The sequence below is a fragment of the Muscardinus avellanarius genome (assembly GCF_963383645.1).
Source record: "Muscardinus avellanarius genome assembly, chromosome: 13".
In the NCBI taxonomy this organism is placed as follows: domain Eukaryota; kingdom Metazoa; phylum Chordata; class Mammalia; order Rodentia; family Gliridae; genus Muscardinus; species Muscardinus avellanarius.
The window spans coordinates 40,830,438-40,854,328 of NC_137799.1; the positions used below are offsets into that span (position 1 = coordinate 40,830,438).

A 23,891-nucleotide genomic window follows, 5' to 3' on the forward strand; every position below is an offset into this window, starting at 1 on the left:
ACAAGGCTTTCTGCCCCTCCCAAACCAACAAGGGGTGAGTACTGGGGCCATGGCTGGGATGTCAAAGGTCTGGGGCAGCTATCTCCAACCCCCTATACTGAGGGAATTGCTCTTTGTGTGTGTGTATGTGTGTGTGTTTGTGGTACTGGGGATTGAATCCAGAGGCATTCTACCTCCAAACTACATCCCCAGTCTGATTTTATTTTTATTTTGAAACAGGGTCTCATTCAGTTGAGTCTCACCATTTCCTGAGGCTGTCCTAGAACCTGAGATCCTCCTGTCTCAGCCTTCCAAGTACTGGGATTACAGTCCTGCGCCACCTCACCTGACTTGAATAGTTCTTTATTGGCTCTGGTGCAGCACCCTTTACCTCTTGCCAGCCTCCTCCACTTATTGTAATGATCTGATTGTCTTCTTTGGACCCTCCCAGCTCTAGCCCAGATGACAGGCTCTTTGAGGGTAGAGCCAGCACCTGTCTTCATTACTATATCCCCATAAGTACTGTGCCTGGCACAGAGTAGACACTCAGAACACAGCTGTTGATTGGATAACTGTAATAATAAAAAAAAAGAATCACACATCAGCCCAAGAAAGAAATAAAAATGAACCTGTGACCAGTAAGTGACTTGGCTAAAGCTACTCAGCTAGCAAGTATTTCCATAGCCTAGCGTGCTTTACACTAGGTTCTCTTGGGGAGCCTTTTCCTTCTCAGCCCAGGGTTATGAAAGGGGAGCAGATCAGGCAAAAAAAATAAATAAATAAAGCAGTTGGCAGGGCAGCAACCAACTGGGGAGGGGTTGGAGGAACTGAGAAAACAGTACTGAACAGAGTCCCAAAGCCCTTTTATTGCTGCCTCCCAGGGTGTAACTCCAAAATCTGACTCTATCCCCATAACAGAGGGTTTTAGGCCCTGCAACTTTATAAGCCCCAACTCAGCCCCTTTGGTGACAGGCCGGACTTCAAGTCCTAAAGCCCGCCTCCTCCGGGAGAAACGATGGCCCCGCCCCTTCCGGGCGCCGGGCAAGACCCACCCCGGGGTGCGAGGCGGCCCTGTGACGTAACGACAACGGTCCGTTTCCGGGGCGGAGCCAGGGAGGGCGGGAGTTTAGGCTGCGCCGACCCCTCAGCCCCCCTCCAGGTGACCCCAGTCCCTGGAAATCCTCACCCAGGGCCCCGAATACCCCGGTCCCATGACCACCAAACCTCTCTCCTTGACCTCCTATAAGGCCCAGACCCCCGGGATCACCCTCCTTAACGCCTGAACTTCTAATGTCTCCCAAATATTCCATCCCCTCTGTCACGAAGTGGCAACTGGTTTCCCCCAGGGCACCTGCCTCAGGTTACCTGAAAACTAGCCAGACTCGTCCTGAGAATGCCGGAGACGGGGGCCTGGGGCTGGGGAACATGTGATCCAATCTTGCCGCTCCCCAGGAGACGTTCGGAGCCCGGGACATGTCTGGATTGAGGAGATACGAAGTGGCGCTGGAGGCGGAGGAGGAGTGAGTGGAGGCGGGGTTCTGCGGAGGAGGCGGCCGCGGCCCGGGTGGGGGAAGGGCACGCCCTGGGGGCGGGGCGGGAGGACGGGCTCGGGGCGGGGTCTGCGGGCGGGCCCGCCCCGGGGCGGGGTCTGTTCCGGTGGGCGGGGTCTGCGGGGTCAGCCCCGCCCCTCCCGGCCCGGCGCTGCCTTCTCTCTACAGGATCTACTGGGGCTGTTTCTACTTTTTCCCCTGGCTGCGAATGTGGCGCAGGGAGCGGAGGTGAGGGGGCGGAGGTCCGCGGGCCCGCCGGGGCATGCACGAGGCTCAGTCACGGAGGACCGGGGGGAGATCCGGGCGCCCCCGCCCCGCCTCATGCCAGTGTCGGGTCGCCCTACAGCTCGGCTCACCCCCGGGAGCAGAAGCTGGAGCCTCTGCGGGGCCTGATGAGCTGTCTGTCGAGCGGCCTGGGTCCTGCTCCCCAGCGCTCAGGTCGTGGACTTCTCTGCCGCACTCCCGCGGTCGCTGCCCAGTCAGCCGGTGCATTAAAGATTTAAAGCGAAGCCCACCATACTGCCTTCCTGACTCTGCCGCCACCGCCGCCATTTGGGCCAAGAGCCCCTCTCCACACCTGCGGGTTTCCTTACCACAGGGCCTCCCTCCCTGGGAAGGTGTCCGCCCACGTCAAGGCTCCTGTTATTCCTAAGGACTTCTCATCAGTGTGAGGTTTCCATTTGCTATCAGTGACTGCCCCCAAAACAAAACACCTATCAGCATGAGTAGCCTACATGAGGAGAAATAACCCTTGCCTGTTCTCCCCTCATCTCACACAACCCCAGCCCCTCGCTTACCAACTCCCTCTAGCCCAGGCTTTGCCAGGTGTCTGAAGAATCTTCCGTTCCTGGGGGTGGTTATAGGGAGTGGGCTGCCAGTGAGAGGGGAAGATTCCTAGAAACTGTCTCCTCCTTAACCTACCTCAGGAGAATGAGAGGCCTCAGGAGGCAGATCTGGCTGCTTCCCTAGGAGGGGCCATGGGCCATTGCTCCTGCCCATGCTTTTTGTCTTGTCACGCAAACCAGACTGGGACCCACTGACTCCTAAAGTGGTGAGAAGCAGGCATTGCTCTATGGGCCTGTTTTCAGTTAGGGATTGACCTCTGTACCAGAAAGGGCACCAAAGACTTCAGCCTGGGGCTGCCCTGCCACAGCAGATGGTGGCTGGAGAGGAGACTGGGCCTTATCTTTGAAAGAGCCCAAGGAGAAAAGATAGGTGCACACCTAGGAGAATTTGTTCTCAGTCTTCCAAAGGTCTCTGCACAAGCAAGTACAGGGAAGATCACAAGGGTGGCAGGCAGCCAGCTGATGGAAAGGGTCCACGACAAGGCCTGGAACCTGGGGGAAATTCCTTAGAATTTCCTCAGTCGCTACACCCAAGCTCTGGGCACAAGCCCAGACTGGAAGTATATTCCAATAGGGATCCTAAAGCCCCTGGTACTAATGATTCAAGATGAGTGGCCTCTAGGTTTTGATCACTTTCAAGAGAGTGTCCAAGTTTAGCTGGGCATGGTAGTGAATGCCTGTAATCCCAGTATTTGAGAAGCCCTAAACAAGAGGATCATGGGTTCAAAGCAGGCTCTCAGCAACTTAGCAAGACCATGTTTTAAAACAAAAATATAAGCATGGTGGCACACCCTTATAATCCTAGTACTTGGGAGGCTGAGACAGGAGGCTGAGACAGTTTGAGGACAGCCTCAGGGACAGCCTCTGGTACTTAGTGAGGCCCTCTGCAACTTAGACCTTATTTCAAAATAAAGAATAAAAAAATAGGGCTGGGGAGGCCAGGCATGATAGTGCACACCGCACTTGGAATCCCCATGTTTGGGAGGCTGAGATAGGAGGATCTTGCAAGTTCCAAGCCAGCCTCAGCTACTTAGTGAGGCTCTCAGCAATTTAGTGAGACCCTGTTTCCAAATGAAATATAAAATAGGTCTGAGAGTATAGCCCGGAGATAGAAAGCCTCTGGGTTCCACCCCCAGTACCACCAAAAAAAAAAAAAAAAAATAGGGCTGGGGGTTGTACCTCAGAGTAGAATGCTCCTGGGTTCCATTCCCAATACTATAAATAGATGATAGATAGATAGATAGATAGAAAGAAAGAAAGAAAGAAAGAAAGAAAGAAAGAAAGAAAATACTTGGTCTAGGGGTATAGCTAAGTTAGAATACCCTTGGGTTCAAACTCCAGCACCACAAAAAAAAGAAAGAAAGAAAGAAAGAAAGAAAGAAAGAAAGAAAGAAAGAAAGAAGCAGCGAGCCAAACTTGCTGAGTGTGATGGCACACACCTGTAATCCCAATACTTTGGGAGGCTGAGACGGGAGGATCACACAGGTTCGAAGCCAGCCTCAGCTACTGAGTGAGGCTCTCAGCAACTTAGTGAGACCCTGTTTCCAAATAAAGTATAAAATAGGTCTGGGAGTATAGCCCGGAAGTAGAAAAGCCCCTGGGTGCCACTCCCCAGTACCACACACAAAAAAATAAATAAATAAAAAATAAAAGCAGGACATGGTGGTGCATGCTTGCAACCGCAATACTTGGGAGGCCAAGACAGGAGGATCACAGGTTTAAGTACAGCTTCAGCAAGTAGTGAAACTCATCAATCTAGCAAGACCCTCTTTCAGAATAAAAATAAAATAGGGCCAGGGATGTATCTTGGAGGTAGAATGCCCCCTGGGTTCAATCCCTAGAACTCCCCACAAATAAGAAAGTGCCCAAGTTCTTAGGCGATCATTTCTTCACAATGTCTGTATCAGAGACCCCCTTCAAATGCGGAATGCTCTGTTCAGCTCTGGGCCCATCCCTCACCAGGATGCTGTCAGAAGAACTGAAGACCCCTGAGGCAGACTCTGGGGAGGGGTCTTCAAGCCTCTGCCTGGACAGGAGGAAATCAGGTTTATAGTCTGGAGGTGAGGTGAACTAGATCCTACTCTGGAGCTGAAGTCTTTCCTGGCTGTTGAAGAAGCCCTGTAGCAGAAAAGGCTGCCCAGAGAAGGTATGAGTCCTGTCTCAAAAGAAAGCCTACACTGCAGAGGATAACTGCAGCATCCAGATAAGGGCTGGATTACTGGGTTATGACTCAGTTTATGTTTCAAATACAGAACAGGATTTGAGCACTGAAATACCAAGACCAGGCACGGGATATTCTTAAGCCCAGGCTACTAGCCCAGCAGTCTGCCTCTAACCCTGCCCCACCCTAGGCAGTTTCCAGTTTTCTGGAAAGGACTAGATCCAAAAGGGTAGGATTTTTGTATTGGGGATTAGGGACAAGAGGGGAGGAGGACTTGGATATGGAAACTGAAGACAGGAGATAGTTGGGTCCGTAGTGAGAGGATAGCGTGCAGAGGGTATAGGGGTTAGAAAAATGAGTGCTGCTGAGCCCTGGTGGGGAGGGTGTAATGTTCCTCCAGGCCCTGTGCAAAAAGTCTGAAATTTGGGTAGAACAAGAGATATAATTTTGCTCTTGGGTCTGATGATGCCAACAAACCAGGGGCTGAGTCTGGTAGCCCAGGCCTGGCGTCTCTAGAACAGGACTAGACAAAAACAAGAAAGTAAGGTTTCTTGGGTGAGCTCTATCATCCCCTCCTCATCCACCTTACATTTCCTCCTTATCTTCCTGGAAAACAGGTCCACTTGGTATCCCCAGGGCACCCTCTAAACTACCAACTAGGGCTGTCTTGGCAGCTGTGGCTGGTGCCAGCCAAGACCTTTCCTCAGCCCAAGGGCTTGCTGTAGGAACCCATTCCCATCAATTCCCCCTGATAAGACAGGCAGGCCAGGGCAGGAAGTGGGAGGAGAAGGTGAAAACAAGCTAGTGCTCGCCTTCCGCTGCTCTCCCCCCACCCCCCACCCCCAGTAGAATGTATATGTACCAGTATGACTGTGGAAACAACTGTGCCAGAGTGGGCCTTGAGGATAACTGGGGCTGTATGTCTGTGATTGTCCAATTATGGGTGTGACTGTGAAGCAGAGTGACCAAGGTGTGACTGTGAATGTGTGGCTGTGGGTATGTGTATGAATGTTTGTCATTAGACACTACCGAGTGGCATCTAATCCTTGGCTGACCTTAGTCACCATACTATCAGCCCCCACATCATCAATTACCCCCTTGTCCCTGCTTCTCTGACCAGGGTTTAGGAACACCTGGGAAATGGTAGTGCTGGAAGAGAATGGGGTCTGTGGCAACAGGCCAAAAATAAGGGCTCAGGAGTATCACAAGATAAGCAGTACATCTCCACCTGTCTCTGACTCACCTGGTGCCCCAGGTAAAACGCACCCAAATAAAAGGTAGGAGAGCAAGAGGAATGAGAAGAAGTATCTAGACCGAGCATCATGAAGGGGCTTCCACCCACCAGCATCCTTCTGCTGCTGTTGTTGCTCCTGAGCACAGATCCTGGAGCAGGTAAGTGCCTGGGGCATAGGGGTTGGGGGTCGGGGGAATGGGCTGGAGGGAAAGTGGCCCAAAACGTCCAACCTCCCACTGTCTAATGGGGCAGTTCTGGGTCTGGACCCTTCTGAACACACAACCCCACTGTCCCATAGCATTGCTTCTGCCATCCAGCACTACCTGTTGTACTCAGCTCTACAGACAGCCACTTTCAAACAAGCTACTGAGGAAGGTCATCCGGGTGGAACTGCAGGAGGCTGATGGGGACTGTCACCTCCAGGCTTTCGTGTGAGCACTGACCCCACTCTTGATTCCCCTGACTCCGACCTCAGTCCCAAACCCAGCCCAGTGGCCAGTTCTGATGCCAACTCAGGTTTTCATCTGGCCCTTGCCTCCAAGCGCTGGAGCCTGACCTCATTCCCAAGCTATGGGCACATCTCAGGACCTTTCCCTCCCCAGGCTTCACCTGGCTCGACGCAGTGTCTGCATCCATCCCCAGAATCGCAGTCTGGCTCGGTGGTTTGAGCGCCAAGGGAAAAGGCTCAAGGGGACCCTACCCCACCTGAACCTGGAGCCGTAAGGGAAATGGGTTGGAGCCCCTGACAGCCATAATAATAAAGATTGGAAAATCATCTCTGATTGTGATATCCAAGAACTTATTTGTTCTCTTTATTTCTGCATTTTCACAACCCCCGCAAGGGGCAAGGCCAAGTAGCCACACACATTCTTTGGGTACCTTCATACATATATAAATGCACACATCTTCCCTATCTCACATACATATGATCATACATGGACACAGACATACACATGTACACATATTCCTCAGGTGGACCTCCAGCTCTGGAATAAAGTCAGAGGTCCAGACACCTTTCACCTGGCAAGTATGGAATATAGGGTCTTGGAGAAATGGGCTCCAAACAAAAGTAGCTGAGGACCCCATCCAAAAAGATCTGCTGCCTTCCTGGTTCTATCTGTCCATCCATCCACAACAGCAAGACGGAGTTACCGGTGAAATCAGCTGAAGTTCTCTGGAATCTTTACACGTTTGGAGTGCCTAAAAGAGCAGGAGGCAAGTCAAGACAGACAGCAGGGCAAAGTCTTGGCCCAGGCATCCTGAGAATGAGAGGGACCCAAGCCTAAGCTCAACGCTCTGAGAAGGAATAGAGAAGCCCAACTCTGGGGGAACATCAACACCCTAAAGCTGAGGGAACGGACATAGCTCTGGGTCCAGGCACATCAAGAATGAGATAGCAGACCAAGCACTGATACAAGACATCCCAATGTCCAGCTCTGAGTCTAACATCCTGAAAATGAGAAAGGAAGCCCATCTAGACTCTCAGGATCCTGAGAGGGAGAGTGAAGGGACCCACTCGTGAGCCCAGGGACTCAAATGAAAGGCCCAGCCCCAGGCTAGACATCATAAGAATGAGGGGCCTCATTCTTATGGGTATCTGGCTTTTAATCCAGACAATCTCAAAATGGGACTATATATTGCCAAGACAAACCTCCTGGAGGTCCTCCTCACCTGGAAGTTTATTCACTGGAATCATTGGGGCCAAGAACCCTGGCTTCTGGGGTCCATCCTTCCCACACCATCTCAGCCTCAGCCTGGGGAATAAAAAGGCAGCTGTCTCCCCGACAAGGTGGGGCATCTCAGTCTCCTCCAAAAGGGATTATTAGTAAAGAGTCAGTAGGGGAATCAAAATTAGGAGGTGAGGTGTGGGGTGAAGGGTCAGGGCAGGAGAGTTAATTCCAGAGTCAGCAGGTTCAGTGGGAAGCCATGAGGGTTAGAGATGGATGTGGTCTCTTGGGGAACCAAGGCTGAGGAATCACAGGCAATCACTTACCAGAGCCCCAGTGCCAGGGCTCCAGCCACCAGTCCCAGGAAAGAGAAGATTCCCAAAGACACTAGTATGGCCACCTGCTCCAGGGGGTCCCTGTGATCTGAAGGGGGAGGGCCAGAGACCACTGTGAGAGCAAACCTGACCCAGCTCGGTGCCCACTTTTCTCAAGGACTTTCCATCCTCTATGACCTTTCCCCATCTGCCCAAGCTCACCAAGTGGCCGTGAGTCTAGCTGAAGAGAAGGCCTTGGAGAAGCCAGACTATCCACCTGTCCAGCCTCTGGCCACATGTGTGTACGGCCCCCCGCAGGCAACTCATTTTCTAGGGGCCCTGAGGAAAGACAAGATCTGAGAAGCGCCCACAAGTGTCCATGCACAGCTGGGGGCAGGGGCCAGCACCTGGGTTGGACCTAGGGGCTCCTAGGAGACAGAGCCTGAGGGGTGTGGCCAGCTTCTGTGGCAAGGGTAGGTGTCAGGAGCAGGGCTTAAGCTAGGGTGTGGCTGCAGGCCATCAAGGCTGATGCCCAGGATAGCGATCTCACACCTGTGGGGTGGGGGGGTGGGGGAGGCCTGTGCCACTGGGCCGCCCTCAGCAAACCCCTCAGGCAGACAGATGCTTGGAGTGGGTCCTCCTCCCTTTTCCTTGGTTTTGCCCCTCACCAGTGCTTGGAGTCCCCCAGACCTCTGGGCTCCAGGCGCTCCAGGTGCCTGCGTCCAGAAAGTCCCTGGCGCTGACCCGTACAGCATGAGGCAGCCCAGCCACCGCGTCAGTGATGACTTCCTCCATGCCAACGGGCTCCACCTGAGGGCGAAGATGGTTCCTCCAGGTATTATTCAGGCTGAAAGCTTACCCAGCCCCAGTCTGCAAAGAGTGCCCCTTCCTCCCGGTGCTGTCCCTGTGAGCCTGGTGGAGGGTCCAGGCCTCACACTGGGTGGCTGTTGGGGCAGAGCCTACACCTGGTGTTTAGAACATAACAGTGCACAGTGATTACCCAGAGGGGCTGCGGCATCTTTGCATCTAGGTTCAAATCTTTGCTAAACCACTTACTGGGTGATTTTTGGGCATCTCTGTACCTGTCTCTTTATTCCTAAAATAGAAGTGAACGTATCTAAGCAAGATAAGGTATGTAAAATGTGTAGCATGTTCCCTGGGGTAAACAGCACTTAAAATAGGTCATGATCTGCAGCTGCTGCTCCCCAGACCGAATGCCAACCAATCTCTGACATCTCCAGAGGTGGGAATTCACTACTCTCTTCTGCTGAATACAAGTGTTGTGTGGAGTTATGTCTCCAGGTGAGACACTCCCTTTCCTAGAAAAGTTTTTTGTTTTTGTTTTATGTGTATGTGGTACTGGAGATTGAATCCAGGGACATTCTACCCCTGAGCTATAACCCCAGACTTTTTTTTTTTTTTTTGCAAGTTTGGGGATGGAACCCAGGGACATTTGACCTCCGAGCTACACCCCCTGCCCTACTTTTTATTCTTTATTTTGAAACCGGGTCTCACTGAGTTGCAGAGGGCCTCACTAAGTAGCTGAGGCTGTCCGTGAACTGCGATCCTCCAGGTCTCAGCCTCCTGAAAGCTGGGATTACAAGCATGCGCCACCACGCCCAGCTTATTTTTTTATTTTTATTTGGAAACAGGGTCTCACAAAGTTGCAGAGGGCCAGCTGATGCTGGCCACGAACCTGTAATCCTCCTGTTTCAGCCTCTCAAGAACTGGGATTATAGGTGTGTGCCACCATGCCCAGCTTAGAAAAGTTATTTTTTAAAAACTAGCAGGGCGTGGTGGCACATGCTTGTAATCTCCGCGCTTGGAAGGCTGAGACAGGAGGATTCCGCAGGTTCGAAGCCAGCCTCAGCTGGCTTAAGAGACACTGTTTCCAAAGAATATATTTTAAAAAATAGATCTGGGAGTGTAGACCAGAGGTAGAAGGTCCCTAGGTTCCATCCCCAGTACCACCAAAAAAAAATTACCAATCCAGGCATGGTGGTGCACACCTGTAATCTCATTCATTGGGGGCCTGAGACAGGAGGATTGTAGGTGTGAGGCCAGGCTCAGCAACTTAGCAAGGCCCTCCACAACTTAGTGAGACCCTGTTTCAAAATAAATAAGTCAAGCATGGTGGTACACACTTGTAATCCCAGTGCTTGGGAGACTAAGACAAGAGGATTGCATGTTTGAGACTGTCCTCAACAATTAATAGTGTAAGGTCCTATAGGACTTAGTGAGACCCTAGTTCCAAATAAAAAATAAAATAGGGCTGGAGATATAGCTTGGAGGTAGAATGTCCCTGAGTTCAAACCCCAGTACCACAAAAAAAAAAAAAAAAAACCACTGGCTGGGCATGGTGGTGCATGCCTATATCCCTGTTCTTGGGAAGTTAAGACAGGAGGATTCCAGATTTGAGGCCAGCTTCAACAATTTAGCAAGACCCTATTTCAAAATTAAAAAATAAAAAGAACTGGGAGATAGCTCCAAAGTAGAATGCTCTGGGTTCAATTCCCAGTACCAAAAAAAAAAAAAAAAAAGGGCTTACATCATAGTTATAACCCAGCAGGGCAGAGAGTGGGTCTGTCATTCCATTTGCAACCCCAGAACCCAACACAGAGCCTGGCTCACAGGGAGCACTAGGTAGAGGAGGCATCAGCTCCTCAGAAAACTGTCAATACCTGGAAGCTATGCAGAACACACAGGATCACAAAGCCAGAGATAAGGCCCCCAGCCCAGGATTGGGACATGCCCCAGGCCTCACCGTGGACCAGGTTGGATGCTGTGCTGGACGGTACTGCAGTCGGAACCTGAGCAGGAAGTGGGGCTGGCGAGGCCAAGAGGCTGGGTATGTCCAACTGGCACGCAAGCGTCTTGGGTAACCAGGTATGGACTCCACCTGCAGCCCCTGGGGTGGGTCAGGACGTACTGAGGGAGATGAGACACAAAGTCAGGAAGGTGGAAGGTACCCACCATCCCTTCTCACCACTTTCCAAGATGAGTGCTTAAAGGTACCACCATGCCTGGCATCCCAGTACTTGAAAGGCTTAAACAGGAGGATCACAGGTTTGCAGACAGCCTCAGCTACTTAGTGAGGCCCTCCTCAACTTAGTGAGACCCTATTTCAAAATAAAGAATAAAATAGGACTGGAGGTGTAGCTCAGAGGTAGAATACATCTGGGTTCAATCCCCAGTACTAAAAAAAGGTGTGTTAGCCAGGTGTTCCCAAGAGGGACAGTGTAATCATAAACTTGATCACCCATTAGGCTCAGGACTTGCCTGTCATCTTTATTATAAAATACGCTGAGATCTGGTGGCAAGGTTTTGAAATGTTTGTTGAATACAAAAAAGAGCAATTCTTCCCATCCAAAGAAGAAAAACTGACCAAAATTCCAGCCAGAGTTTTAGTGCCCCTCACCTTTCCAACACAGATAAAGAAGGAGGAGGGGAGTTGGGTGTGGTGACACATGCTTATAATCCCAACATTCGGGAGGCTTGAGACAGGATTGCAGTTCATGGACAGCCTCAGCTACTTAGTGAGGTCCTTTGCAACTCAGTGAGACCCTGTTGCAAAATAAAAAATAAAAAACAGGGCTGGGGTTGTACCTTGAAGGTAGAATGCCCCTGGTTTCCATCCCCAGTACTGAAGGGAAAAAAAATGAGGAGGAGCCAGCAGAAGTTTCTCTTGGGCGGGGAAGACCTGAAATTCTGCTGCTTAGCAAAGAGTCTCAATGCAGGGAATCAGCTCAGAGGCTGGGCCTGCAGGAAAGACCTGTAGATAGTAGAGGCTGCCCCTAGAGTGTGAGCAGAGCCTCCTGGGCTCTGATGCCTTTGACTTTTTCATCTCTAGGGGACCAGTTGTATGTGAAATGAAGTGTGTTGGGAGGAAACTGCTTGGAAGCCACAGGTAGGGAACTGAGTCTGTTTGGGGGTCTTCCTGGTGGGGACCTGTGGAGTGTCTGGGGTGTGCACTCACGGATGCTCTGCAAGCTCACGTCCAGCAGGCGTGTGTTGGCACCCAGCGGGTTCACCTCAGTCACATTGATCCTGTACCAGCTCCAGAACTCAGCCCCATGGACCACACAGCGAGCAGCCCCTAGGGGGGCCTGTGGGCATGGGCAGGGTCCTGATGGGCTCACGCTGAGAGGAGGAAGGAAAGCTCTTGGGCTCTGGAAATGCCCATTGTGGGATGCAAGCTGGAGCCCCGGGCCTTTCCCCTATGTCCTACCTCTGGCCATCAGTTCCTGGCACCATCTTCTTCCTGGCAGAGAGGGGGCCATCTGAAGTCAGGAAGGAAAAGAGGGCCCTCCTCCCTCTCTGCGGCTTTCTTTGAACTTCCCTCCCTGCCTCCCGTACCCACACTACGCAGGCACAAAGCTGTAGGCACACATACCCGATGGATCATGTACACACCTGTAGGAGGTGAAGTAGCGGGTGGGTAAACCGCTGATCTGGCTGGGACTCCAAGTGCAGGAGAAGTTCTCATAGTCAGATGCTTGGCAGGAGACCACGGGACGGGCTGGGGGGTCTGGGGGCAGAGGATGTAACTGGAGACCGAGCAGAGGGCTTGCTCAGGTCCCAATTCCCTCAGGAAGCCCACGTCTAATCCCTGCCACCCTAACTCACAGCCCAGCTTCAGGAAGACCACGCTGTCAAGCGCGCCATCCAGGGTCCGGCAGATGTAGGTACCCTCGTCGGTGCTGTCTGCCTGGGCCAGGACCAGTTCATGCCCTAGCCCAGAGCTGGATCCCTGGAGCAGCCTTGACTCCCCATCCCGAAACCAGGACACTGGCGTCCTGGAGGTGAGATAAGGTGGTGACAGGGAGCAGAGTTAAAGTCTAAGTTAAATCACGCCATTCTTCTCCACAGGAACTGCACTTGCGATAAAACCCAAATTCCATTCACAGGCTTGCAAAGCCCCTTGCGATCCAGCCCTCGCGTCCTTCCCCTCCCTCAGCTCCTCTCTCCCTCGCCCTTCCCCACTGCAGTCCAGCCACAAGACTCCGAAGTACTGAGCTCAGGCCCACTGCAGGTCATTTGCACTAGCTGTTCTCCTCTGTCTTGAACACTTACTCCTAATCTGTGCAAGGCTGCATCCTTCTTGGTCTGCAGAAGTCAGATTCAATGTCACCTCCCCTGAGAAACACCAGGAGCATTCTACCTCCAAGCTCCACCCTAACCCTCTTTGTTTCTTTCTTTTTTTTTTCTTTTCTTTTCTTTTTTTTTTTTTTTTTTTTTTTTTTTGGTGCTGGGGATTGAGCCCTAAACCCTCAGCCCTATTTTATTTTTTATTTGGAAAAAGTCTCACTAAGTTGTTGAGGGTGGCTTCAAACCTCTGATCCTCCTGTCTCGACCTCCCAAAAGCTGGGATTACAGGTGTATGCCACCGTGTCCAACTCTGGCAAGAGTCTTGTTTTGTCTGCCTTCCCCACTAGGATGTAAGCCCTGTGAGAAAAGACACCTTGCCTGGCCTTTGTATTGTATCCCAGAATCTAGAAAAGACCAGGCATTCAGCAGGTGCTCAATAAATATGGGTTGAATTTGCTATTGAAGTCAGAGGGGGCAAGGATGGAAGGGAACATGAGGACTGGGCAGGGTCATCAACCAGGTGTGGTGGTGCACACCTATAATCCCAGCTACTCAGGAGGCTGAGGCAGGAGGATCACAAGTTTGAGGAAGGAAGAGAGGGAGGGAGGGAGGCAGGGAGGGAAGGAGGAGGGGAAGGAGAAGGGGAAGGGGAAGGGCAGGGTCAGAGCAGCAGGCAGGTGGGGCACTTACCCAGCACTCACTCCAGGGCAACACAGCGTCACCGACCTGCCAGGTTGCCCATACTGGACCCCTGTGGAGGACACCTCTGAGATGAGGCTCTTCCTTTACTCCCTCCCACCCCACTAGTGGGAGCAACAGGGTGAGGAGCAAGTCTGGGTGGGGTCACTGGATCAAAGTATCATTTAAACCCAGAGACAGAGATCAGAGGACAGGGTGGGCTCTGGTTGTCAGGGGCCAGAAAATGGCAAGTTAGGCATGGGAAAGGGCCAGTTAGGGTGAGGAGTCCCAAGTCAGAGTTGGGGATCATGAAGCATCATTCTCCTCACCTGGGGGGCCCCAGGCTTGGGGGCAGAGGGAGGAGGCAGACACCAGGGCTGTCGTCACAGCCACCAGGACCCTGCTCAGCCTTGAGCAACTGCTGCTCATCTGTGGGGAGACAAGCAGGGTCAGGGTGTCCTGTCCCTCCCCTGAGATGGGAGGCTAAAGCCCAGCTCTTCCTCCCTACAACAGAGGCTTCCTAGGAGGAAAACTGAGACACTGGGTAGGACGAGTCTATCATAAATTACTGGGGGGAGGGGGTGTCTGACCTCAGTTCCCCTTTCCCACCATATACCCAATACTGCATGAGCACACATGCGTGCGTACACACACACACACACACACACACACACACACACACACACACTACACGCTCAATCTCAGTCCTGGGCTTAGGGCCCAGAACAAAAGCCAGAGGCAACAGACTGTGCCAGCAATCACCCCCGCCCCTCACACACACTGCCTTTGGCGCCCACCCCTGGCACCAAGAGCTGGCACTGGCTCCACCGCTCCCATTAACCCCTCCAGTCCAGCTGCTGGAACTTCTGGCATGTGCCCCCACCTGTCCACGGCTAAGTACTGCCTCTGACTGACCAGGGTGAACCTCACACCATGGGACAGGGGGCTGCGACTGTGGGTCTGAACCATTGTAATCCCACTGTGAGGCCTCGCCGCTCTGACTGCCAGGCCTCTGGCCCGGGCCTGGCTCCTGGCTCCGGCTACTTGGGCCACTCAGTGGGGCTGGCTAGGAATCTTATTGGTCTTGAGCCTGTGAGGCTGGATGGGACTAGGGTGCAGGCTGGGGCTGCAGAGTTAAGCGGATCCAGATGCCCTGGCTGCCGCCAGAGGCTGGAGGCGGCGAGGAGCCAGCAGATGGAGATGGAGACAGGGTGGCGGAGAGGGGAGGGAGCCGGAGCCTGAGGGACAGGGCCTGCCCTGGGGCCACCGCACTCCAGCACTGGTGGCCAGGACCAGGAGGTGGTGGGGCTCAGTGAGGGAGGGCTGGGCTGGTGGCAGTGGGAATTCAAAAAGTCTGAGGAGCTAACAGTGTCTATATATGAGGGGCAGCGGGTGCTGGGAGAGGATTCTGGGCTGGGAATGGAGGAGTAAACAGAAGGAGGAAAGCAGTGTAGAACAAGATGAATGAGGAGAAAGCCCCAGCCACAAGTGCCAAAGAGGAAGCACACGGACCCCTGGACCCCTCCAGGGCAGAAGGAGCAGGGCTTCTCTGCATCGGTGTGTCTGTCTGTGGTCCCCAGCCATACTTACCCTGCTCAGTGCTGCCCTACCTTGCCGCTCCCAGGAGCTGAGCGTCCATGGCCTCCAGGGCGTCCTCCTACCAGCTACAGTACCAGCGCCTGCTCCACTCAGTTCTGAGACCCCAGAACCATCTCTTTCTTCCTCATCCCTGCCCCGCCCCCCTCGGGCCCCAAAGCTCAGCCTCCTAGCCAGGTCCCCTCCTCCTTCCCCCTCTTCCCTCCTTCTTCTTCTCCCTCCCCCCTTCCCCTCATCCCTCCTCCCACCCGAGGCCCTGGGAAGGGAAAAGGCTTCCCCCCCAGGCTAGAAAGAAAGCCACAGACCCAGCCAGGACTAGCAAGGAGGAGAGGAAGGCTGCTTCTGCACAGCCTTGTCAGTGTGAGATTCCCCGTGTTTTTATCCAGCCACATTCATGCATGGAATCACTGGGTACAGTTAATAAAAAGACTCCCTTGACACACGTGGACACAATCAAATAAAATCCCAGACACAAACTCATGCTCTTTTCACTTCCCAGCAAATGTTTCCTTAGGGCACCGCTGGCTAGGTTTCCAGGGGAAGAGAGGCCCCAGGCTGGGGGGTATAAGGAAAGGCCAAAACGTCCAGTTCCCCCTCCCCTGGAAGTTCCAGCCATTTTTCACTTCCCCCCTCACCCTTTGGGCCCCAGCACCAGGAAATGCCTTTGGTTCCTTAGCGCCAGTACACAGGACCCATACTTAGCCTCAGACTCACATCAGTTACTCACAGTCACACTGATACTCAGACATCCTCACTCAGACATATTTATACGTGTCCATATATTCTCCCTGGGCTGGGATCGAAGCATTCCCTAAAAGAAACTTTCATCATGGTTTAAGCCTCCTCCCCAAGGACCCCTTAACAACTGCATCAGGTCCTCAGGTGGCTACAAAGATAAGGGTCAACAGACAAGTCAGGACTAGGGACACTGAGAACAAAGAACAGGACAGCAGAATTAGAAAAGCCAATACAAAGCCAGGCGTGATGGTGTGCATCTGTAATCCCCGTGCTTGGGACAGGAGGATCACAAATGGGGGACAGCCTCAGCAAGCAGTGAGGCTCTCAGCAACTTAGGCCCTGTTTTAACATAAAGACAAAATTAGGGCTGGGGGTGTAGGGTGAAGGTAAGTTCAATCTCCAGTACCACACAAAAGAGAAGAGGAGGAGGAGGAGGAGGAGGAGGGGGAGGAAAAAGCAAAGCAAATCAGATACACAAGCTATCTGGGAGATAAAATTGTGAAAGGACAAAAACAGAACCAGAAAGACAGTCATAGGGAGAGATAAGAACATACAAGGAAACTGAGTCAGGCAAGGAAACAGAAAGTAACAGCGGACCAGTGATGGGGACTCTTCCTTTTTTGGAGGGTTGTGGAGGTCAAGCCCAGGGCCTCACACACATGAGCCTCTACACTGAGCTGCACCCCCAGGCCCAGGGCGCAGAGGGGGCAAAGCCAGGGCTCTGGGGACGGTCTGCTACCTGCAGACTAAGCAGAAAGGTCAGCCTCTGGCCATCAAAGCGGGTCCTCCAATGCCCAACAGCCGCACTCCCACACAGTCGACAGTAGGACACACACGTAGTCACAAGCCTCACTCTGCTCTGCCAGTCACACTTCGGGACACAGGACCCCAGCCACCACTCTCATACTGGCAGACACAGTTTTAAATCCCACAGAGACTTTCCCAAAACACATTCCCTGATGTGGTCACAGTCCCTCTCTCACACAAACACACACTGCACCCAAAACTGCACACTGGCAGATACACACACAATCCCACTCCTGCACCACCCCATGCGGACTGTGACAACACAGTCACATTAGCTGACTGTTGGCATCAAGTGATAACCAGTTACAGTCTCACACACTGACATCTTCACACGCAGGCAGAACCTCACAGTCTCACAAACACACTAACTGTCCGCCGGTCACTCCCTGCACCAGGGATTACACACCACCCTGCCCCGCCCCCTCCTGGCGCGGACCCTGGCTGCACCGCCAGCCCTGCCGGGCCTCACCTTCCGCGGCCGCCGCCGCCAGCACCCTCGCCCTCGCCCTCTGCCCCGGCCTCTACTCCCTCCTACCCTGGGCCCCGCAGTGGGGGCGGCTCCGCCCTGGCGCCAATGGAAGAAGAGGGGTGAAATGGGGGTGGGGGCTCCTGGCCCATTGGAGCCTCTAACTGCCAATCATTTCCACCCCCACCTCCGCCGGACACTTCCTGTCCCGTCCCGGAGGATAGAGTCTGAAGCTGGATTCCTGGGATCTCGCCCGAAGTCCAGGCCTCCCTGGTACCACGGGACTGACCGGCCGCGCCCCCTCCCAGCCGTCCACAGAGAGGGCCTCAGGTTCAGAGCTCAGGGCCCACTGGGCAGGTGACTGGAGAAGTTGAAGGTGCCCCTGACTCCGGATAAGATAGGAAGGAGGGCTGGTCTAGAGCAGTGTTTCTCAAACTTTGCTGGGTTTGCGGTTTTAGAACTGCTAAGCCCCACCCCATACCAGTTAAGAATTTCTGGAAGTTAGACCTACACATCAGTATTGTTAAAACTCCTCAGATTATTCCAAAGTGCAGTCAAAGCAGAGGTGTAAACCCAGGAGAGAGAGAGAGAGGAGAGAGAGGTGTAAAGCCAGGAGAAAGAGAAGAGAGAGAGAGAGAAGAGAAGAGAAGAGAAGAGAAGAGAAGAGAGGTGAGAGGTGTAAAGCCAGGAGAGAGGAGAGAGAGAGAGAAAGAAAGAGAGAAAGAAGAGAAGGGGAGGGGAGGGGAGGAAAGGAGAGGAGGGAGAGGAGAGAGAGGAGAGAGGTATAAAGCCAGGAGAGAGAGAGGAGAGACAGAGGGGGTGGGGGGGGAATGCCTTAAGAAACCTGCCACCCACTCAGAACTCTGATCCACACTCCCCAATCCCTGGAGGCTCCAGAGAGATACCTTCTGTCTGTCTTAATCCTTCTAGACTGGGGCAACACTTTGAAACCCCAGGCACTTCCCTCCAAGGTTTCAGTGGGAAACATCCTAGACTGGAAGGCAGGCAGCCTAGGTTCTCCTGGGCGGGGTCCAGTCACTGTCCAGCCTTAATGTGATTTCCCCACCCAGAGATTCATTCCCCTGGGAAAAGAATAAAGATCAAAAGCATTCTGACCATCCCTGCATTACTCAAAAGCCTTGCCTTCACCTTAAAATTTGGAGGGTACCAGGTGGAATCATGTCCCCTGGGTCCCATAGCTGGCTCTTCCCCCACTGTTGCATAAGGAAGCAGAGTAGAGGGTAGGGTGGGATAGACCCTTCCCAGACAGGGTCGTTCTGAGAGCCACATCTTCCCTCTAGGCCCTGGGGCTCCTAACTCTGGCTGCCTGCCTTCCTTGCCAGAGCTGTTTTCTGCCCTACTCAGTGAGCTAAGTACTGAGGCTGCACATGGAGTCTGGAGAAGCCAAGGACCCAAAGCCACCTACACGCTCCCTACCCACCCATTCAGCCCTGTGGGCTGGAGCAGGGCCAAGCTATAGTCACTCACAAAGCCAGGGTTCTGGCCAGCAGCCCAAGGTCTGGCCACTGACCACTGAGACCAGAATCCTGCTCACCCTCTTCCCACCAAACCCTCAGGCCCAGAATTGGTGAATAGACACGAGGCTTGGTGGTAAAGGGGGCTCTGGCCTTTCCAAAGCCTCAGCCACAGCTAAGAACACAAGATTTTTTAAGTTTCTGGGTTTTTTTTTTTTTTTTTTTTCTTTCAGTACTGGGGATTGAACCCAGGGCTTCATGTATGGCAAGCCTATTTCATTCTACCACTGAGTTACATCCTCGGCGTTTTTATTCTTATTTTGAGACAGGGTCTCACTAAATTACCCAGACTGGCCTCACTCCTGATTCTACTGCCTCAGTCTCCTGCGATTACAGGAATTCCTGGGATTATAGGCCGGTACCAATTTGCCCGGTTTAAAATAAGTTTTCTAAACTGGAATGTCATTTATACAAGTAAGAGAATCTATAGGCCAGATGCAATACTGAATATTTTGTTCAGAGATTTGGGGTGGAGCTGGGAGCGGTGGCACACACCTGTAATCTCAGTACCTGGGAGGCTGAGACAGGAGTATTGCAGGTTCAAAGCCAGCCTCAGCAATTAATCAAGGCTCTAGCAACTTAGCAAGACCCTGTTTCCAAATAAAAAAATAAAATAGGGCTGGGGTATAGCTCAGAGGTAGAATGCCCCTGGATTCAATCCCCAGTACCGGGGGTGGGGGGGTGGGGGTGTATCTGGGGTAAATTTTTGCATCAAATTTTGGCACATTTGGAGTTCTTATACATTTAGAGGCAAGGAAAAGTTGTGGCTAGAGATGTGCCCTTAGCCTTTAATCCCAGATCCCTGAGGTTTAGAGTTTACACTCCTCCAGTATCAAAATGTGAGTAAAAGTTTGAGAAACACAGTTTTATTAATGCTATATCTGCAAAAACTCCAGGCCCCAGTTCCCTCAGGCGGAAGGATTCAAGGCCCTGTGGCCAGCGTGGTCAGGCGATGGCTGCTGTCTCCCTGTCCTTCTGCCCCAGGCTGTAATGTACCTCAGGAAGTGCCCTTAGTCTCTCAGCAGCCTGGAAAGGGAAAAGGGACAATGGGGGGAGGTAAGGGCCATTCAGTGGCTCTCATCATTTCCACCATGACTCCTAGTGGGCACCCAGAAGACCCTGGGGGACGGCTTGGGAGACTGAGAGACTGGTGACAAGATTGCTGGAGTCACCATAGGATGGAGTTGAGCTACCCTAGGAATACCTAAGTTTTCTGGGGCTCTCTTGGGGTTATGATTATTGGGATTCCTTGAATAAGCAGGAGGGAAAAGGGGAAGTGGGGCTCTGGGATGCTCCAAATCCTGACCTGCTCAGGAGTGAGATCCCGCTGAGCCTGGGCAAGCATTTCATAGCCAACCATGAATTTCCGGACAGTAGCAGAACGTAGGAGTGGAGGGTAGTAATGAGCATGCAGCTGCCAGTGGTCCCAGTTGGCATCAGTCTCTGGTCCGGTAGGAGCCCCTGCCAGGAAGAAGAGGCAGAGATGGTGGGAAGGGCCCTTCTCAGTTCTTCGGTTTAACCCCTAACCCCAAACCAGGCTAGATACATGAAAACTACACTTCCAACCATCTTCCACCAGAGAGCACCCTGATGACACTTATACCAAGTTTGCAGCCCCAATCTCAAGGCCAGCATCCCTGCACAGAACACATCCCAGGCAAATGGGGTTTTTTTGGTGGTACTGGGGTTCCTGGAAGCCCTTCTACCTCTGGGCTACACTCCCAGACCTATTTTTATACTTTTATTTGGGAACAGGGTCTCTTTAAACCAGCAAGACTGGCTTCGAACCTGCGAGATTCTCCTGTCTCTGCCTCCCAAGCACTGGGATTACAAGCATGCACCACCACGCCCAGCCCCCAGGCAAGTGTTTTGAGGCTTGCTAGGGAGCCCAGAAATGGTGTTGGAATAGACATAGGTACTCAAAAAGCCTCACCATGCCAGCCCATGGAGTAAGGAAAGGACGTCTCAAATAGGTTGTCATACTTGGTCAGGAGCTTCTTCATGACGGAGGCTAGATCTGAAATCAAAACCTGACTGTCAGTCTGGGAGCCAGGTTCTGGCCCTATGGAAGCCATCCTGTCTGGAGCCCAACCCTGGTTTTCCAACTGAGACATACCATCACGCTCAGCGTGGGTCAGCTCAGGCAGCCGCCGTACATGCCGACGGGGCAGCAGTAGTGTCTGGAAGGGCCACACTGCCCAGAAGGGGACCAGGACTAACCAGTGCTCACTGGCTAGGACCAAACGTTCCTAAGTACACAGAATGGAAATGAGGTCATCAAAGTGGCTATGTGGAAGCAGGTGTTGGGGAGGTCCAGAAAAGAGGCAGGGGAAGCAGAAGAAAAGAATCTGGTGGGTTCTCCCCACTTCCATGCTATGGCCCTAGTCTAAGCCATCATCGTCTTCCCTTTAGATTATGGCTAGTGCCTTCTATCAAGTCTCTCCATTAGTTCCCTCCTACCCTTCTTCACACACCTCTTTTGGGGTAAGAAGGCTAAGGACTCCTTGGGGACACAGGGCTGCTCTCTTACCTTCCTGAGTAGCTCCTGGCGGCCATACTCCATTAGCAGAGGCTCTCCATGTTGACTCTGATAGGCCCGCTGAGACCGCTCCTCACGCTGGGCAACATCTGGCAGAAAACTGCTGGCCCACACCTGTCAAGTGGAGTAGTGGAGAAGAGCAGGGTTATGTGGAGACTACTCAGATGTCCCCACATCACTACCATATTTCCTTTGTCCCAACTCTTAGTCGAGTTCCTTTGCCTATGATGCTGGCTTGGACCCAGCCAAGAAAGTCACTGGATTCCCCTGACATACTTACCTGGCAGTGGGGATGGGGGTTAGAACAGCCCATCATGGCTCCTTTGTTTTCAAAGATCTATTGGGTAGGGGTAAGGAGCTTTAATAGCCAAAATGACACCACACCCTGTGGAAACAGGAATGCCACTCCCCTGAACCAAAACTACACCACCCCCTCCCTGCTCTTCTAGGAAACAAAGTGAATTCACAGACCTGCACCCAAGGGTACTGGGCACCCAGCTCCTCTGTGACTGAGGCCCAGGCATCCACGACAGCTCGGATCTCAGGGACTGACATGAGTGGTAACGTCACATCCGACCAGGGGTGGAAGCACATGACCTTACTAGGTGGTGAGGGAGGAAGGAATGAAAGGGTGCTAGGGCTTCGGTGCTAAGGGCTGGACCCAACCCAACTCCGGGGCTTGGTCTTCAACTCTGTGCTGTTGAATATAAAAGGGGAAAGCCATAGTTACCAAACTCCTCGAGCGGCCTCTGCTTGGAAAAGAGGGTGATCGCTGGGTCCTGAGAAAGGGACATCACTCTCTACAGCAAAAATTTCCCAAGAGGTTTAGCCTCCCTCCTCCCCAAGAATGGTTAGAGCCAGAGTACCTGGATCTGGGGCATCAGGCTGCAGAGCTGGGAAGTCGTTATCAAACAGGAAGGTGCCATGGTAGTGGGGATTCACCTACTGACAAGGATGGGCTAGAAGCATCCACTGCCCCAGTGCACCATCCAGTGGGCTTCAGGGGCTGCACAGGGTGCAAAGGGGTGGGGAAGGTCCACTGGAGGGAACCAAAAGGCAAGGTAGGATATGACCCAGAGGAGGGTCCGCTGTTTCTGTGGGGGAAGAACAACTCTATGGGGGAGCTATTCTCCTGGCCCACCCTGTGGATGTGGGCTCTACTGACTGGCTTACCTCTCCATTGGCTCGTGTGGCCCCGGGACACAGAGGGTTGAGGGGGTCATGGCGGGGCACTGTCTTCAGAAGCTGGGGCTCCACTTGCCCTTGCCAAGGCCGCTTCATGCGGTGAGCTGACACCAGCACCCACTCATCCTGCAGTGGGTTGTAGCGGATATGCTGGTGCTCTGGGGACAGACAGTCAAGATCAGTCAGCAAAACTCTTGGTCTCCCTCTCCCTTAGCTCTCACCCACCAGCAGGCGCCGCCCTACTCAGGAGCAAAAGGCCCAGGACTGGATGACTCTTCCGAGGGCCAGTTAGCCCGCAGCCCCTCGCTCTTCCCAAGGGCCTAGCTTTGGGGTGGGCGCGCCGACCCTGCGTACGGACCAGAACTTCCCAAGGAAGGAGGGGGGCTCGCTCCGCGTCCCAGCCAGCCGCGGCCGCCCCGCAATTACCGCTGGCCCGGAAGGTGGCGGCTGCGGCGTCCGCCTTTAACGCCTGCTGGCGCTGTTCAAGGTCAGTCCCGACGCACGACATGAGGCCACCGAGGAGGGATCCTCAGGGAAGTCAAGGCGCAGCTTCAGACCCTATCATTTGTCTGCCCCGCCCTGCCCCCCGGTGATTGGCCAGACGCCAGCACGTGACAGCGCTGGGGGCGGGGCTCAGGACCGCGGAGCTCCGCGCAGGGCTCTGGCCGGCTCACCTTCCAGGGCTGGAGCTACTACTCCGGAAGATCCTCTGTGAAGACCTCTGCAGGGTCCTGCTCCAGGCCGCTTACAAGACTTCTCTGCCGCACTCAGTTATTCCTTTGGCCATTCATTCAGGAAATACTTGCTGGGTATCTACCACGTGACAGGCAGCTAGGCTCTCTGTGGAACCTAGGGGTGCCCTCGCGTGCACACGTCAGGCATGGCCTCTGCTCTCTCGGAGTTTCATTCCTGGCCAAGTTCTGACCCTGGACCCACAATTACCTCAGTCACCTGCTTCGTAGCTTTGATGCAAGAGAGGCCACCTTGGGGGTTCAGGTGGGCCTTTATCGGCTACAGCGGAACCCCGGCCCCTCAGGTGTTACCTGCAGGAATGCAGCAGGAACAGGTTTTGGGTTACAGCTAAGTAACGGTATTTTCGCGCACTGAAAAATTACACACACACACACACACACACACACACACACACACACACACACACACACGAAATGGGAGGAGTAAGAGGGTTAAGAAATATAAAAATGAGCCGCGTGGTGGCGCACGGCTGTAATTGGAGCGATTTGAGAGGCTGCGGCGGAATGATCACAAATTGAAGGCCAGCCTTGGCAATTTAGCCAGACCCGGTCTCAAATAGGGGGTGGTGACATAGTTCAGTTTGGAGCGCCCTCATATTAAATTCTCAGTACCACAAAAAGAGAGAAGAAAGAAAAGAGAGAGGAGGAAAGGAGGAAGGAAGGGAGGGAGGGAGGACACACCTTGTAGTTCCAGCTACTCGGGAAGACTGAGGTGGGAGGATCACTTGAGTTCAAGAATTCAAAGCCCGGCATAGTG

The 23,891-nt window shown here is 53.1% G+C and overlaps 4 protein-coding genes across 5 annotated transcripts; 2 read left to right on the plus strand and 2 right to left on the minus strand.

Annotated features, from left to right (window-relative positions):
• Positions 1-1,452: 1,452 nt before the first annotated feature.
• LOC308272048 (uncharacterized protein) lies at positions 1,453-2,032 on the plus strand (the record flags this gene model as incomplete). The annotated part of the gene is made up of 3 exons (XM_080708830.1): positions 1,453-1,499; positions 1,698-1,757; positions 1,876-2,032. The coding sequence occupies 3 exons, from the start codon at positions 1,453-1,455 to the stop codon at positions 2,030-2,032; spliced, it is 264 nt and encodes an 87-aa protein (XP_080564956.1).
• Positions 2,033-5,857: 3,825 nt separating this feature from the next.
• On the plus strand, positions 5,858-6,492 carry CCL27 (C-C motif chemokine ligand 27; the record flags this gene model as incomplete). Its single annotated transcript, XM_080708829.1, has 3 exons — positions 5,858-5,927; positions 6,068-6,200; positions 6,372-6,492. The coding sequence occupies 3 exons, from the start codon at positions 5,858-5,860 to the stop codon at positions 6,490-6,492; spliced, it is 324 nt and encodes a 107-aa protein (XP_080564955.1).
• Positions 6,493-6,989: 497 nt separating this feature from the next.
• On the minus strand, positions 6,990-17,226 carry IL11RA (interleukin 11 receptor subunit alpha; the record flags this gene model as incomplete). Its single annotated transcript, XM_080708948.1, has 13 exons — positions 17,127-17,226; positions 13,846-13,945; positions 13,529-13,589; positions 12,377-12,546; positions 12,164-12,278; positions 11,979-12,011; positions 11,727-11,890; positions 10,515-10,678; positions 8,419-8,560; positions 7,973-8,089; positions 7,763-7,859; positions 7,421-7,523; positions 6,990-7,028 (listed from the first exon to the last, which is right to left on the minus strand). The coding sequence occupies exons 2-13, from the start codon at positions 13,943-13,945 to the stop codon at positions 6,990-6,992; spliced, it is 1,305 nt and encodes a 434-aa protein (XP_080565074.1). The 5' UTR covers positions 17,127-17,226.
• A 2,377-nt stretch (positions 17,227-19,603) lies between these two features.
• GALT (galactose-1-phosphate uridylyltransferase) lies at positions 19,604-22,890 on the minus strand (the record flags this gene model as incomplete). 2 transcript variants are annotated; one of them, XM_080708821.1, is made up of 11 exons in its annotated part: positions 19,604-19,684; positions 19,965-20,119; positions 20,592-20,675; positions 20,775-20,907; positions 21,189-21,311; positions 21,478-21,534; positions 21,669-21,798; positions 21,928-21,976; positions 22,064-22,139; positions 22,371-22,540; positions 22,809-22,890. In XM_080708821.1, 11 exons carry the CDS (start codon positions 22,888-22,890, stop codon positions 19,604-19,606), a joined length of 1,140 nt encoding a protein of 379 aa, XP_080564947.1. The 2 variants fall into 2 exon arrangements, with proteins under 2 accessions (XP_080564947.1, XP_080564948.1); XM_080708822.1 differs by lacking the exons at positions 21,928-21,976; positions 22,064-22,139; positions 22,809-22,890 and having other exon boundaries at positions 22,371-22,420.
• Between the last annotated feature and the right edge of the window lie 1,001 nt (positions 22,891-23,891).